This window comes from Ahaetulla prasina, chromosome 3 (genome assembly GCF_028640845.1).
Source record: "Ahaetulla prasina isolate Xishuangbanna chromosome 3, ASM2864084v1, whole genome shotgun sequence".
Taxonomy (NCBI): Eukaryota; Metazoa; Chordata; class Lepidosauria; order Squamata; family Colubridae; genus Ahaetulla; species Ahaetulla prasina.
Genome location: NC_080541.1, coordinates 45,096,441 through 45,111,895, shown reverse-complemented (window position 1 = coordinate 45,111,895; position 15,455 = coordinate 45,096,441). Strand labels below are relative to the sequence as shown.

Here is a 15,455-nt window from a genome sequence, read left to right as displayed (position 1 = left end):
TCCACCAGGCTTAAAGTGGTCAAGGTTGGAGACTCCTGGCATAGGTAGCCCTATATCTCAGCTTTCAGTCTCCTAGTGAAGTTTTATTATATTGATTCAGCTTTGATACCTACAGTACAATATGTATGGTTCACACAATAGCATCTAATATTTTGTTACTGTTTCATCTACCTTGTTTATATTTTCTGACACTTATATCTTAGTCTCCACAGATCCACACTCAGCTTTGGTCTTTCAGATATGTAGGTATTTCAGTGCCACATAAAATGATGACCTGCAGTTCCTTTCAGAAATTGCTTTCAGAATTAAGTCTCTTTCCTGGCCCCTTTCTGCTATTTGGAAAGTTTGAAAACAAATTATTTATTCATTGGTGGAATACCTAAGTGTGAATAATTTCATTTGTGTGAATGCCTTTTGCAGACTTTCCAGACCCTACAGTTTCATATTTACAGATTAGTGTGACATGACATACCTCTGCTCCTCTGTCTACTCTCTAGCTAGATTTACACAATCTGTTAATTCTTTTTTTATTGTCTCCATTATCTTAAAGCAGGGTGAATAATATATGTTTAAAAGAGTAAAATATGAATCATACTAAATACAGAAGTATTAATATGGTATGTTACTTCTGCAAGTATTAACACATCATGCTATTCTCTTCCAGAGTAAAGTTATGTAGAGTGCAAAATAGACTCAGCCCCCCCCAAAAAAGTTAACATGTATGTTCTATAAAATTCTCTTTTCTCTCTCTTTTACAGAATCTCATCAATTCTATTCAGCACAACCTTCTTACTCTTTCTCTTGTTCCTGACCATTTGGAAGAAACATGGGTGATGTGCAAACGATAATTATGTAACTTGTATTAGGTGCACCTTAACACGAATGACATACCGCCCTGAGTCCCTTGGGAGATAGGGCGGTATATAAATATGATTAAATAAATAAATAAATAAATAAAATATAGTATAGGGTAACATTTTGTTATGATGTCTTCATACATGTAATACCCACTTTTCCCCATCTCAATGCAGACAATCATAGTCTGCGGCAATTTATCTCATATATTTGTTTTGCAATTCAGTCTTCACTGAATTCTATGAACAATCTGAGTATTTCTTCCATACCTTTCGGTCCCTCACTGTCAGCCCCTATTAATTAGACATGTATTTTTATTCTGTTTCTTGTTTTATTCCATCCCCTTTGAATTCAATTTACTTTTATGTTTCTCCTAACATTCCCAACTCTCACTTTCATATAATAAAGTGGGCAGAAGCATTTTACATATCTTTTTTTTTTTGGTCCTTTTGACAGTCATTCCTTGAAGCCACTACTGTACAACCACCACCACTATTATTTTCATATTTTAGAATGTCTCAATTTTTCCATTTGTAGTGATTGGTTTACCAAAGTACACAACTTCATTAATTTGTTCCAGCTCTTTGCCATGTAAATTACAATTGTTCATTCAATTTTGCTTGTTAAGCACAATTATCTTGATCTTTAAGACTTTAATTTTCAGTTCCATATTCCTTGTTTCATTGTACAATCTATCCAACATTCTCTGCAAATCATTCATATTCTCATCCGTAGAAGAGCATCATCTGCATTAAGAATACATCAACATATCTCCAACCTCACAGGCAGTCCTTATATATTTATCCATAAAGTTGATAAATAACTAAGGTGTCAAAACCCTGTAGTAACAAATCATACCGGAGGCCTGATTAGTTAGATTTATTACAAAACAAGCTAAGGTGACACCACTAGAATTGCAACAGTACATCTTCTTTCAAGCATAACTTTATAGTTATGTCACTGTCCGTTCCAGACCATGGAATCAGCTCAGCAGGAAGGCTAAAACTATTTTTATTGAGATTGGCTACGGCGCAGATATTCATGGCGCCCCATGACGATAGCGCGGCTCCCTGGGGAGCCGCGGCTCACAGTTTGGGAATCACTGAGTTAGAGAATGCATTCTCCCACAGGAACATTGCACATGTCTTACTCCCTATTCCATGTGGGAACATTCAACAAACATTTCATTCATTCTTCCACATACTTTATTTCTATCACATACTGCTCTTGCTGCATTCAGAAGACATCTTTCCATTTCATCTTCATGCAGAATATTCCAAAATTCAGAGCTATGCAGTTGATCATATGTTTCCTCTAAATCAAGAAACTTCATTAATTTCTCACATTTTTTTTTTATTATTCATTCTCCATGGACAAATGTACTATTATGAGAAAGGGCATTTGAAGAGGCAATTTTTGTTTTGAAAAACAAATATTTTCTTTGGTGCCTTCAAGTTAGTTTTTGACTCCCGAGGACTTCCTGCACTAATCCCCGCAATTTTATTGGCAAGGTTTTTCAAAAGTGGATTGCCTTCCTAGGCCTGAGAGTGAGTGACATGCTCAAGATGATCTTGCTGGCTTTCAGCCTAAAGTATGGCTAGAATTCCGTCTCCTGGTTTCTAGTCTGCTACCTTAACCACTACAGGACTAGGGACAGAGATGAGTCTTTAGAACGCAAGTAAAACATTTTGTTTTCCCAAAAGACCACCAGATTGCACTGACCATTCTAAACTAAACCAAACAAACTTCATTGTGGTTTAGAGCAATATACAAATTCAGCCACCAAACCTGTATCTTCTCAAAGGTCATAACACTAAAATTAGTAAATTCAATATCAGTGTCAATTTGAATTTAAATACTTTCTTATATATTGAAAAGAAATTACTCCTAGAACCATTCCCTTGAACCATTCAAAATCTACGATTATTTTAGTAATTAAAAGTTATTAGAGAAAATTGCCAGTGAAAATGCCATTATAAAATCTTGCAGAACTCATGAGTAATTCATTTCTCACATTTATTCCTATGCCCCAGACTTACCATTGTTAACCAGAAGAAAGTTTGATTTACGTAATGATAAAGTAACTCTGTTTAGAAGTAAAAAAATGTGATCATCAATATAAATAATCCAAGATTTTTTTAAAGTCAGAACTGTCTTTTTTTGATCTTGCATGTATTTAAGGAAAAAGGAAGTGAGGGAAATTAAAAAGAATGTTTCTTTTAATCTTCACCATTTTATCCTACTGAGTTAATCACATGTGACAATGATTCCAGCCTATTTCAGAACCTGTTAAGAATTCTGTCCAGCTGAAATACATTGTTTCAACTATTGCAGGAGGCAGGTATGTATTAGAGAGACACCAACTTCCTTCATGTCAAAATAAACTTTCAGCTGTATATATATATATGGAAGTGTGTTATAGAGAGAATTGTGATCTTGGAGCCCTACACTGTTTCTCCTCTTCAGTTTAACATTTTTTTTATTTTTTTACAAAATATGGATCTTTGGAATACAAAGATCAACTATAAGAGTAGTTCATCAAAAAGAGAATGGTTGTCCCATACAGAATCCAATAAACCTTATGCAGAAGTAGCAGTTCAAATAGTCACACACACACACACCATGGGTTTTACAATCTAAACGTAGACATTTAATTCCCACAGTCATATTCTCAAATTGGCCTAAAAGTGACAGTAAGCTCTTTGAAGAGGATGACAATGTCCTTTTCAATTATAACTGCTGATGTGACCAGAGAGAATGTTGACTTCTTAAGCCTGAGGACAAAATAGGCTAAGAAATTCTGGACTAGTATATGCCCTCTGCTGTTTATCTGAGAAACAACGGCCACTGTAATTTTTCAGGATAGATACAGCAAAAAAATAAATAAATCCATAGCCAATAGAAGGATGGCAAGCTACATTTAATGACTGGAAGGATAAACCAGCGCTTGACACTAAATATCAAGGATGGATTAAAAAAACAAAAATGCAAGAGGCTTGGAGGCATGAGGAACCTCCCTCTAACACACCTCGCAGAAGAAACCAATGTGGTGGTGCTTTTTCACACAGCCTGTGTTCCATTGTCATACTAAGCCATAATGTAGTTGCATGAAGGTAAAGGTTCCTCTCGCACATGTGCTAGTCATTCCCGACTCTAGGGGGCAGTGCTCATCTCCGTTTCAAAGCCAGCGCTGTCTGAAGAAGTCTCCATGGTCATGTGGCCGGCATGACTCAATGCCAAAGGCGCACGGAACGCTGTTACCTTCCCACCAAATGTGGTCCCGATTTTTCTACTTGCATTTTTTATGTGCTTTCGAACTGCTAGTTTGGCAGAAGCTGGGACAAGTAACGGGAGTTCACCCCATTACATGGCACTAGGGATTCGAACCGGTGAACTGCCGACCTTTTGATCGGCAAGCTCAGTGTCTTAGCCACTGAGCCACCGCATCCCTGTAGTTGCATAGTTTGGCTTTAACATGTTATATAAACCAGGCCAACGTTTAATTTATTACTATTTATTAGATTTATACCCATTTCTCATTTAAGACCTGAAAACAGTAAAACAGCTATCCCTTCTTATTTTTGCCCAACCTGAGAAGCAATTGGGCTGAGTGGGACTGTTCTGGAGGCACCAGCAAGCTTCCATGGCTAAGAATGGATTTGAACCTCAGTCTTTCTGCTTCTAGTCCCACACCTGCACCATTCCACTGGCTCCAACCAGATTAACTAGTGAATTTAGATACCACTATCTTCATTTCCACTTTTTACATCCACTGTCCAGTTGACATTCAGACTTCTTTGGGCAGCCACTTTAATGGGATGATGCAGACATAATAAATATGAGTAACTGTCTTATAATAAATCAAGCTGTCAGCTCTCCAGGATTTCAGAGATGAGATATTACATGCGTGATTAAATGTGTGATCTTTTGTACTCATCATATCTGTTCACCAAAAAGCTGCAGCCCCACTGATTGGAAAAAGCATTAAGACAATCTAAAAATGGCTATTTCCCTGCTACCACCAAGACTGTGTTCCCATTCTGTAGGAAGCATCCAGTGACTGAATTGCTAATGTTACATAACTTGGCTGTTTTCATCATGTTCATGGGGAAAATAAGAGATTTGGAATTTCCCCTTTAGCCTCAGGCAATTCAATTTCTCTGAACAAACTCTATGGCTTGTTCATACTGTTGGATGACTACCCTATGTATTTCACATCCTCCTCATTTGCACTGCAGCAAAACTCTTGGGAAATCCTAAAACACTCTATGCTTCTGCCCAGAATGTTAATGCACAATGTCCTTTTGTTTGCAGAAGCTGGTTACACACACACACACACACACACACAAACACACACACACACAAAATACTTTTCAAGAGAATAGAAAAGAAGTTTATGTTCAAGGTATTTGTTAATGCATCGACCAGGAAAAGGTGCATAGGACAATTTTAGATTTTTCTTGGTAAAAAGTTTGATGCAAACAATGTTCCCTAAAAAAAGTTTAGGAAAGTTTGGTATAAACTTTTAGGTGCTCCTTTTTAGGGAATTTTTTCTACAAAATAAAAGTCCATGGAACATTTGTTTTATGTTACATTTTCCCCTGACTTATGTGCTGAGCAAGAGAATCTGTAATAGACTAAGGCAAAGGTAAAGTTCCCCTCGCACATATGTGCTAGTCTAGGGGGCAGTGCTTTCAAACCAAAGAGCCAGTGCTGACTGAAGACATCTCCGTGATCACATGGCTGACATGACTAAACGCCAAAGGCGCACGGAAAGCTGTTAACTTCCCACCAAAGATGGCCCCTATTTTTCTACTTGTATTTTTTATGTGCTTTTGAATTGCTAGTTTGGCAGAAGCTGGGACAAGTAACGGGAACTCACCCCATTACACGGCACTAGGGATTTGAACCGGTGAACTGCCGACCTTTCGATCGACAAGCTCAGCATCTTAGCCACTGAGCCACCATGTTCCAATTGTAATAGACTAGAAATGGTAGTAATTTCTCTCCCACAGCAAGAGAATGCAAACTCTTCACTGTACCATAGTAGTTAAGATACCATAGTATCTCAATTTTCCTTTTGATTTTTGCAGTATGTTTTTATACTCTATCCCACTAAGTCCAACCCAGAGAATACTTTCCCGTCTTCTCTTCCATTCTCTTTTCTCAAATCCAGAAGCAATGTCAGAATTTGGAATTCTATATAGAAAACATGCATATAATGAGATGATTTATTTTCTAAAGTTCTCACATCACTTTCAGAATCACAAAGATCCCATATAGCATGTAATAATGAGTAATATATTTGAATATAACTGTTTTTACTAGCCTTTAGAAACATTCATTTTCCAGACAATAATTTTAAATAACAGCCACTAATAGGAGACGTGCTAATGTCTCTGGATCCCTAATGACGTGATAACCTGAATTTTCAGCTAAAATGAGGCATCTTCCAGGATAGGATGATGGGATGGGGTGGGATGGGATGGGATAGGATGGGATAAATTAGGACAGGACAGGACAGGACAGGACAGGACAGGCTAGGATAGGATAGGATAGGATAGGATAGGACAAGGATAGAGAGAGAAAAAGAGAAATGAAGGGAGGAAGCCCTTTTGTTATTATTATGAATTAAGAAAACTTAGATCATATAAGAATCCAAACAGAAAAGCATCTTCTTAAATGCCTCTCTTTGCTAATACTTGTTAGCAAATATTGTTGCAAACACAACAATATTTAACAACAGATATTTGGGGCTTTGTTCTACAATAGTGATTAATAAATGGGTACCAGCTCAAGGAAATCCATTCTTAAAGCCCCTTCTTTGGAGATTTTTTTTCTGTTACTGGGCATACATTTTTACCCCAAACCAGTTTTAGCAAAATTAGTCACAAGAAACTCTTTGTTATGCAGCAGAATCAGGTAAGTAAAGATTACGAGAGAATTTGGTCAGGGAAAATTTAGAAGTGCACAGCATGCAATTGAGAAGAAGAATCCTATTAACTGGGTGTCTGCTTCACAAAGAAAAGGGACCCTAAAAAACAGAAGAGCAAAGATTTTTGCATAGATAAAGATTGATGGCTACAAAGTGGGAAATTCTAGGGATCTGATTTACTGGTCAATTTGGAGGAAGCTAGGCAGATCCTCAGCCCTATATATACAAGTATAGACTCTGTGTGTGTGTGTGTGTGTGTGTGTGTGTGTGTGTGTGTGTGTGCACACGCGCGCGCACACACACACACACACACGCAACCTGTAGCACTTGCGTAGCAACCATTCATTCAGTGACCATATGAACTTAGTATTAATTTTGATTTTAGAAGGAAATGGCCTATTGTATCTTGCCCAAAAGAATAAAACAATTTTGTGTTGATCCCAATTATTTCAGCAAGAAGTCGTCTTCAGTCTAACTGCTCACCAAGGAAGAAGTAAATTAAACATATAGCTGGGATTTTAAAAGCAAATCAAAAAGAAAGGGAGAAATGTTAATAAATCTGTCCTTTAATCATTCATGAACAAAGGATTCACATTTCTAGGTAGCTGAGGTCATAACCAAAAATATCCTAAAAAATCCTAAAAATATAATCACTTTGAAAATTATACCAACAAATAGAGGTATTCACAACATAATTAGAATAGAATTAGACTCCTTCCTTAGTGATCCCATGGATGTTCCTTTGATTTGTTGGTATAATAGTCCATCAAACTGAAAGTGATAGTGAAGCAGAAGCTGATGAGGTCCATGATTCTGGGTATTTTGATTTTAGTGTATTTGGCTATGTTGGAGTGTTATGTACTACTACTGCCATTCTTTTGCTACTTCTGGATCTATGAATGTAAAGAATGCTGTAACATCAAATGAAATTATAAAAAAAATTATTTATTTATTTAATTTTGTCGTAACAATATACACAAGCATCACACAAAAAGATTATATAATATATAAACATATATATGAGGAGAAAACAAGGTAGTATAAGCATATATATATATATAGGGGAAGAAACAATAGGACAGGAACGGTAGGCACGTTTGTGCGCTTATGCACGCCCCTTAAAGTCCTCTTAGGAATGGGGTGAGGTCAACAGTAGATAATTTTTGGTTAAAGCTTTTGGAGTTATGAGAAGTGACCACAGAGTCAGGTAATGCATTCCAAGCACAAATAACTCTGTTACAGAAGTCATATTTTCTGCAATCCAAATTGGAGCGGTTGACATTAAGTTTAAATCTATTGGTAGCCCTTGTATTATTGAAGTTGAAGCTGAAGTAGTCTTGAACAGGAAGGACATTACAATAGATGATTCTATGAGTTAAACCCAGGTCCTGTCGAAGGCGACGGAGTTCCACGTTTTCTAAACCTAGGATTTCAAGTCTGGTGGGATAAGGTATTTTGTTGGTTATGGAGGAGTGGAGAACTCTTTTTGTAAAATATTTCTGGACACGTTCAATTGTATTGATGCAAAAATGTGGTATGGGTTCCAGACAGGCGAGCTGTAATCAAGAATTGGCCTAGCAAATGTTTTATATGCTCTGGTCAGTAGTGTAGTATTTTTGGAAAAGAAGCTATGTAAGATTAGGTTAACAACTCTTAGAGCCTTTTTTGCTATGTAGTTGCAGTGGGCTTTGGCATTTAAGTCATTGGATATGAAAATTCCAAGGTCTTTGACAGGGTGGGGGTCATCTGTAAGGTAATGTGCATCAAGCATGTACTTGATGTTTGGGTTCTTTTTTCCAATATGTAAGACTGAGCATTTGCTGGTTGAGATTTGGAGTTGCCAAATTTTAAACTAAGCGGTTAGATGATCAAAGTCTTTTTGAATGGTAGATGTATTATCAGTGGTGTTAAACAGTTTGACATCGTCAGCAAAGAGAACACAGTTACTTGAGATATAGTCACAAAGATCATTTATGTATAGTATAAAGAGTGTTGGTCCAAGAATGCTACCTTGAGGAACGCCACTCTTGACAGGAACAGGATTTGATAGAGCATTGCCAAATTATTCTCTTCTATTTTTAGGTCTTTGCTTTTCTTGAGGCACTGTCATGGGGAATAGATAAAATAATTGCACCCTTTTGCAAGATAACCAAGCTTTTTTTAAAGTTAGTCCAAGATATAAACATATATACATATGCATATACACATATATCATCCATAAATTTGATGACCTGCAACGTCAAAGTCATCATATATTACATGCCTAGAGAAATTCATAGGTAGGGATGATTAAAACAATGGTTGAAATTTTCTGAAATTCAGACTGTCTAGATCTGATAGAAGAACATGGCATTTATTTTATTTATGTATTTATTTATGTATTTATTTATTTATTTATCGACTCATTTGATTATTTTTACAAAAAACTCAGGGTGGGGAACATATCCATCATAACTTCCACATCCTATTTTCCCCACAACAACAACCCTGTGAAGTGGTTTGGGCTGAAAGAGAATGACGGATCCAAGACCACCCAGCTGGCTTTCATGGTTAAGATGGGACTTGACCTCACTGTCTTTTGGGTTAAATTTGAAGAATTATTGAACAAGAAAATCACAAGTGAGGTGTATGTGTATAAATATGTGTGTTTGTGTGTGTATTTTGAAGTATATCTAATATTATTTATTTATATCTCACCTTTATTATTTTTGTAAATAATTCAAGGTAGCAAATATACCTAATACTCCTTCTCCTATTTTCTTCATAACTGAGGGTAACCTGAGAGATATAAATACAACTGATAAAGATACAACTGAGAGTAACCTGCTCAAAGTTATCCAGCTCACTTTCATGCCCAAGACTGGACTAGAACTCATGGTATATTGATTTTAAAAAACATTGTTCCTTAATTTTCTGTGGAATTTTTCAGTCCCACCGTTAGCTTTCAAAACAATACAACTGTCGTTTGAAGATGGAGTTTCAGTCTTCTGAATCCAAAAGTTATGCCATGACACATAACTTCTGATTAGTACCAGATCTGATTCTTGATGTGTAGCAATTACAGAGTTTCCACACACAAACGTCTTCTCTCTAATGAAAGACATCAGGTAGTGTATGCTTTCCCATTTCCAAGCAACAGGGTAGGAATTATAGGCCTTCCTGGCTTCAATCCAGTCCTGAGATAGGTTGCTGGAAGAAATAGCTAGAACACATTGAACCAAGTCAAGAACTGGGTAAGCAGTTCTTGCATGTGAATGCATGTGAACTAAAACACCCAGCAGAGAGGCAGAAGAGAATCCTGTGTTTATTTAAACTAAAGTACCCTCATGTAACCAAGCCAAAAGTGAAGTGAAATTGCCCTAAACTGCCACCTAGTGAGTTCTCCAAGAAAGAGTCAGAATAAGAAAACAGCTCAAAATAGAATAGAATAGAATAGAATAGAATAGAATAGAATAGAATAGAATAGAATAGAATAGAATAGAATAGAATAGAATAGAATAGAATTCTTTATTTGCCAAGTATGATTGGACACACGAGGAATTTGTCTTTGGTGCATATGCTCTCAATGTAGTTAAAAGGGGAAAAACATTCATCAAGAATCATAAGATACAACACTTAGTGATAGTCATAGGTTTCAATAAGCAATCAAATCATACTAGGAAACAAACAGAATAATATAAATCGTAAAAATATAAGCAACATGGTTATAGTCATGAGTGGGATGAGATAGGTAATCATATCAAAGTGAAGTCTTTAATACAGAATTCACTGGTAGAGTCCTGCTGCCAGAAAAGATACCTTCTAATGCCAGTTCAGTACAATGCCCAAGTCACAACCAAGGAAGTCTAGAGTCTAGATCAGTGGTTCCTAATGTGGGGCCATTTGATTTTTAATGAGAGCAATTTGAACCTTGTTTAAACCAAGTTAATGGCCTTTTAGGCTTCTTCCGCATGAGTAGAGTTCACTTGAATTATATTTCACGGGGGGAGGGGGGAGAGGCATCAGGATTTTAGAGATGTTTAGGTAGGGCATGGCCAAAAAAGAGTTGGGAACCACTGGTCTACAGAAAATCTTCAATAGAACAAAGCTTTGTCTATTCACTCCTGGTCCAAAAGTTCATGAGATAATAAGAATGTCCTGTTAAGACTAGCAGAAGTGAACATCCAGCTTATTTCTGTTTGCTAATTAACAAGGTACATTTAAGTTGTAACAGAAGGCAAATGGTGATAACTGCTGGATTTATATTTTCATCATGGAGTGGGTGAACCGTTAGGTCTGCACTGGACCACAAAGTACATAAATACAATTTAGTCTAAGTTATATAAACCAAGTCTAATTAATATAATTAAATATATGGGTCAATATGTCAAGTACTGTAAATGAAAAAGTGGAGAGGAGGGAGAAAGAGAGAGGGAGGGACAGAGAGGGGGCATAGAGAGAGGGAGGGGGAGAGGGGAGAGAGAGACAGAGAGAGAGAGTAAATGTTGGTAATAGTACTGTATATATCCAGGTTGTAATAATCCAGATGACCACTAGATAGCAGCAAGGAGAATAATTTTCTGTATTTCTTTATTGCCTCTACTGTAATGTAGATTTTAGTGTTATAGAACTGGTATCCCTGATACAAACATAGCCATTAAGTGTCTGGCTGGCTTCCCAACAATTAAGGGATAATATGAAATGTATATTATATGTATATTATATGTACTAGAACAATATGTTTTTTTATTTACTTTCATATGAAAACATTTGCTGCAGGATCATTGTTGCACAATAATTGTGTTTGAACATGTTTGTACAACACAATGAATCACAAACTAGCCAAATATGTTTTAATCCAGCATGTTATATAAATTCAACCCACATGTTCAGTGTACTCTACAAATTTAAGAAACTGGGTTGAGGAAAAAGACAACCAAATTAACAATAAGTGCACTGTACAAGCTGCACATATGTTAGTGCTTTGGACTACAATTCCCTCAGTGTCTGGTCATGCTCATGCTCATTTTTGTTTCTGGGTACTGAATTCTAAGCCATCAGATCTAGTCTACATGCAGTCTGGGTTTCAAATCAAACCATCTTTGCCCATTACTTTTTCTGTATACAATCTGATGACAACTTGTAGAGCAGGAAGCTTGCTCATTGCTTTCTAATGTTCTGATTGGCCATAATAATTGTCCAGTTTGGATTATTAATCTAATGTTTACCAGACACCCGTGTAACAAATAAGGCTCACTCTTGAGCGGTAATTTTGTGCCAAGTTAAAAGCTTGGTCTTTGAATTCAATAAATTTTCAATAATCTGTTTCCCGTGTGTGTGTACCTGTACAGAAGGTAACTGGCTTCATTCGATTATAAATCCATAAATGAATATTATTAGGGCCAATCGAGGCGTCATAAACTAGTAAACGCGTTTTTAACTTCTCGGTAAACTGTCATCAGATTGCAGCACAATAGTAATGAGCTGTTCTATCTATACCCTGTCTTCATTTATATCGGACGGCACTTTAGAAAAACTTTCTTCTTCCGTTTTCCCTTCGTGATTCCGTAAAAAAAAGTCCGCTACAAGATAGGACAAGCTCCTATATATCCCCCGAGCTGCTTCTATACGATGTTCACTACCGAACCAAAAAGTTCGATTGCAGCTTCTTGAGGAAAGTGGGAGTCGCCTCCCCTCTCCTAGAGACGCCTTACTCTCCCGATTAGCGAAAGCCAAAAGCTACGAGACCGCAGGAGAGCGAGTCTCCCCTTACCTTTTCCTCCTGCCGAAAGTACACAACGCCCCGAAAGCCAGAGCGGTAGCGAGCACCAGACCGTACACGCCAAAAGGCAGCCACTCCATGAGGCCCATGCTGGGGAGAGCCTCTTTCCTCTCCAGCTACCGAAAGAAGAGCTCGTTCCTGCGCTCGGTTAAGTTTCTGCGGGGCAGCCGCTCCTTCCCTTCGTCCTCACAGTCGCTTAATCTCTAGCGGCGTTCCGGGAAGTTTGGAGCTCGATGCCAGACAGCTAAACTCGAGTGAGCAATCTCGCTCCCACTGGAGCTCAGGAGTCCCCGGCCCCTCCTCTTGGGATCGGCCGAAAAAGTTTACAGGAAAAGGGAAAGGGTGAGGCCTTCTCCCCCACCCTTCCCCGCCCCTTTCCTTTCCGCGCGAAATGAAAGAACGGATTGTTCTTTTAAGGAAAGGTGACAGGTCGGAAAGTACAGCCGATCAGTCTCCCAAAGCTGGAAGAAAGCTTCCCACGGGAAAAGTCACAAGATCCGAGGAACCTTAATCCATCTTGAGGCGCTCGAAATGTTAGACATTTTATTGGTTATTTTGAGCTTTGCTAGGGATAGGCTCTGTATTTCAGTGTACAACAATTTGGCCTGACAGAGTTCCAGTATCCCAGAGGAATTTCCCAGAGTCTTTTGAAAGATGAGGGCGGCTGAGAGTGTCCTGTTGATTCACTCCTCTGGAAACCAAGTTTCTCACGTTCTGTTTCAATCAATCAATTAATCAATCAGAATAGAGCTGGAAAGGACCTTGGAGGTCTTCTAGTCCACCCCTCTGCTCAAGCAGACTGCACACTGGTCTATGTAGGGTACTGCACCTCATCCAGAACTAGAGCTGGGAGAACCTTTGCTCCTGAAGGTCCAAATACCTATAGCCACTCTAGGTTGAATCAGAGTCTGGTTTTGCCCCATCGAAACCCAAATAGTTTCCAGACACTGGGATAAGATGTCCGCAGCATCACTCAAGGGGCCTGTAATAGAGATATAAAGTTGGGTGCCATCCACACTTTATATTAATGATATCTCACCCCAAACACTGGATATCTCATTCAGTGGCGTCATATAGATGATAAACAGGAGAGGAGAGAAAACCACATTCTGAAGCACCTCACAAAGTAGGGGGCTGCAGCCTGGATCTCTCCCCACCTATCAACTTCCTGGGGGAAGGAGGAAAACCAGCACAACACAATACAATTCACCCCCAGCTTCTGGATCTGGCCTAGAAAGATACTCTAACTGATGGTATTGAATGCTGCGGAGAGGTCAAGAATAGCTAGGGTGGAGGCACTACCTCTATCCTGCTCCTATTGGAGGTCATCTGTGAGCACAATCAATGCCCTCTCAGTCCCAAACCCTGGCTTAAATCCCTACTGAAAAAGGCCTGAATAATCTGCTTCATCCAAGGCTCTCTGCAATTGCCACACAACCACTCACTCCACAATCTTTCCTAAAAAGGGAAGATTGGAAACTGGGCAAAAATTGTCTAGTTTGTTTAGATTAAGCAATGATCCTTTGAGGAAAGGGTGCACAACCACTTCCCTATGAGCTGATGGAACAATTTCCTCTTTCAAGGAGGAGTTATCTATTGCCTAGGCCAATTGATTCCTTCATCCCCCCCCACAGTTATAATAAGCTAGGAAAGGCATAGATCTAATATACCAGTGGCCAAAGCAGCTGCTGAGAGGGCCTTGTCAACTTCCTCCAGTTCCAGAGGCTCAGAATCTTCCCAGGTCATTGTGCAAGACAACCCTACCAGCTCCACCAATTCTACTTTAAAACTGGTGTCCAATGTAGAGTGAATATGGGTGACTTTGTCCAATAGATATGCAGCATATTCCTCCCAGCAACCCTTAAGGTGAGCTTCAGTATTACACCCTCTGAGGAGGGACCGAGTCAGCCCAAATAGGGCCACTGGGCGATTATTGGCAGATGCAATAAGGGCAGAGAAATAGTTACGTTTTCCCACCCTTACTGCCAGGAAGTAGGCCCTAATACCGGTAGTAGCTTAGCTTGTGTCTGCTCATCCTCACTTCCTGTTTTTTTGGCAAGTGATGCTCTAGGTGTCATAAAATTAAGTTCGAGCCACTCAAAGTAGAGTTTTCCAATAGTTCTTTTATTCTTTTGTTATCCATACAAAAAGGAAAGCAAGTGGAACTACATTTAATTAGTTCCTTTATATTTGTACATATAATTGTCTAATTTCAAAGTTATCTTACTATAATAAGCTATGCCTAACAAAATTATTCAGGTTATTTATTTTATTTATTTATTTGTCAAGTACGTATTAGATAATATATATATACGTATTGAATTGAATACATGAAATGAATACAATTAAAGGGAATATTAGGACAGGGATGGTAGGCACACTGGTGCTCTTATGCACGCCCCTTAAGTTACTATGCCCAACAAGACTATTCAAGTTGTTGTAAGTACTGTTGCCCAACCAGGCTACACATTCAAACAGTACTCACATGCGCTCTCAACATAGGTGATCAGGCTGTGTTAAAGTGGACTGGGAAGCATACTCAAGGTATCCCCTGCTCCAACAAGAGTTGTCTCACACTTCAGGGGTCTGCGTTCATTCAGGTCTTTTCTTTATATCCAGCTTGTTTAGTCTGAATCCATGTCTATGATACTGTTCTGACCCAGCTCCCCAAACATGACAAACCCTCTGGCATGAACTCAAAAGATTCCTTTATTAGAAATACCAGCAGTCCTGGCAAAAGGTTTATTTCTCAGACTAACAAGTCCTGCTGGCTGGAAGATGAATAGTTGTCTGCCACACCTATTCCTCTCCGCCCCCTGCCTTTTACCCCCAGAGCTAGGGTGGGGCCTCGTTAGCCGCGGTGGCACATCCTTCCCCAGGATCGGCCCGTGACTTTCCACTGCT

General features: G+C 38.6%; 1 protein-coding gene across 1 annotated transcript in view; it reads right to left on the bottom strand.

The window, feature by feature from the left end:
- The window catches only part of LOC131193896 (cytochrome P450 7B1), a 125,635-nt gene extending 112,763 nt beyond the window's left edge, over positions 1-12,872 (bottom strand). Inside the window, exon 1 of the mRNA XM_058174297.1 lies at positions 12,543-12,872. Within this exon, the coding sequence (XP_058030280.1) occupies positions 12,543-12,640 (98 nt within the window). The 5' untranslated portion in view covers positions 12,641-12,872. The remainder of the gene's footprint in view (positions 1-12,542) is intronic.
- Between the last annotated feature and the right edge of the window lie 2,583 nt (positions 12,873-15,455).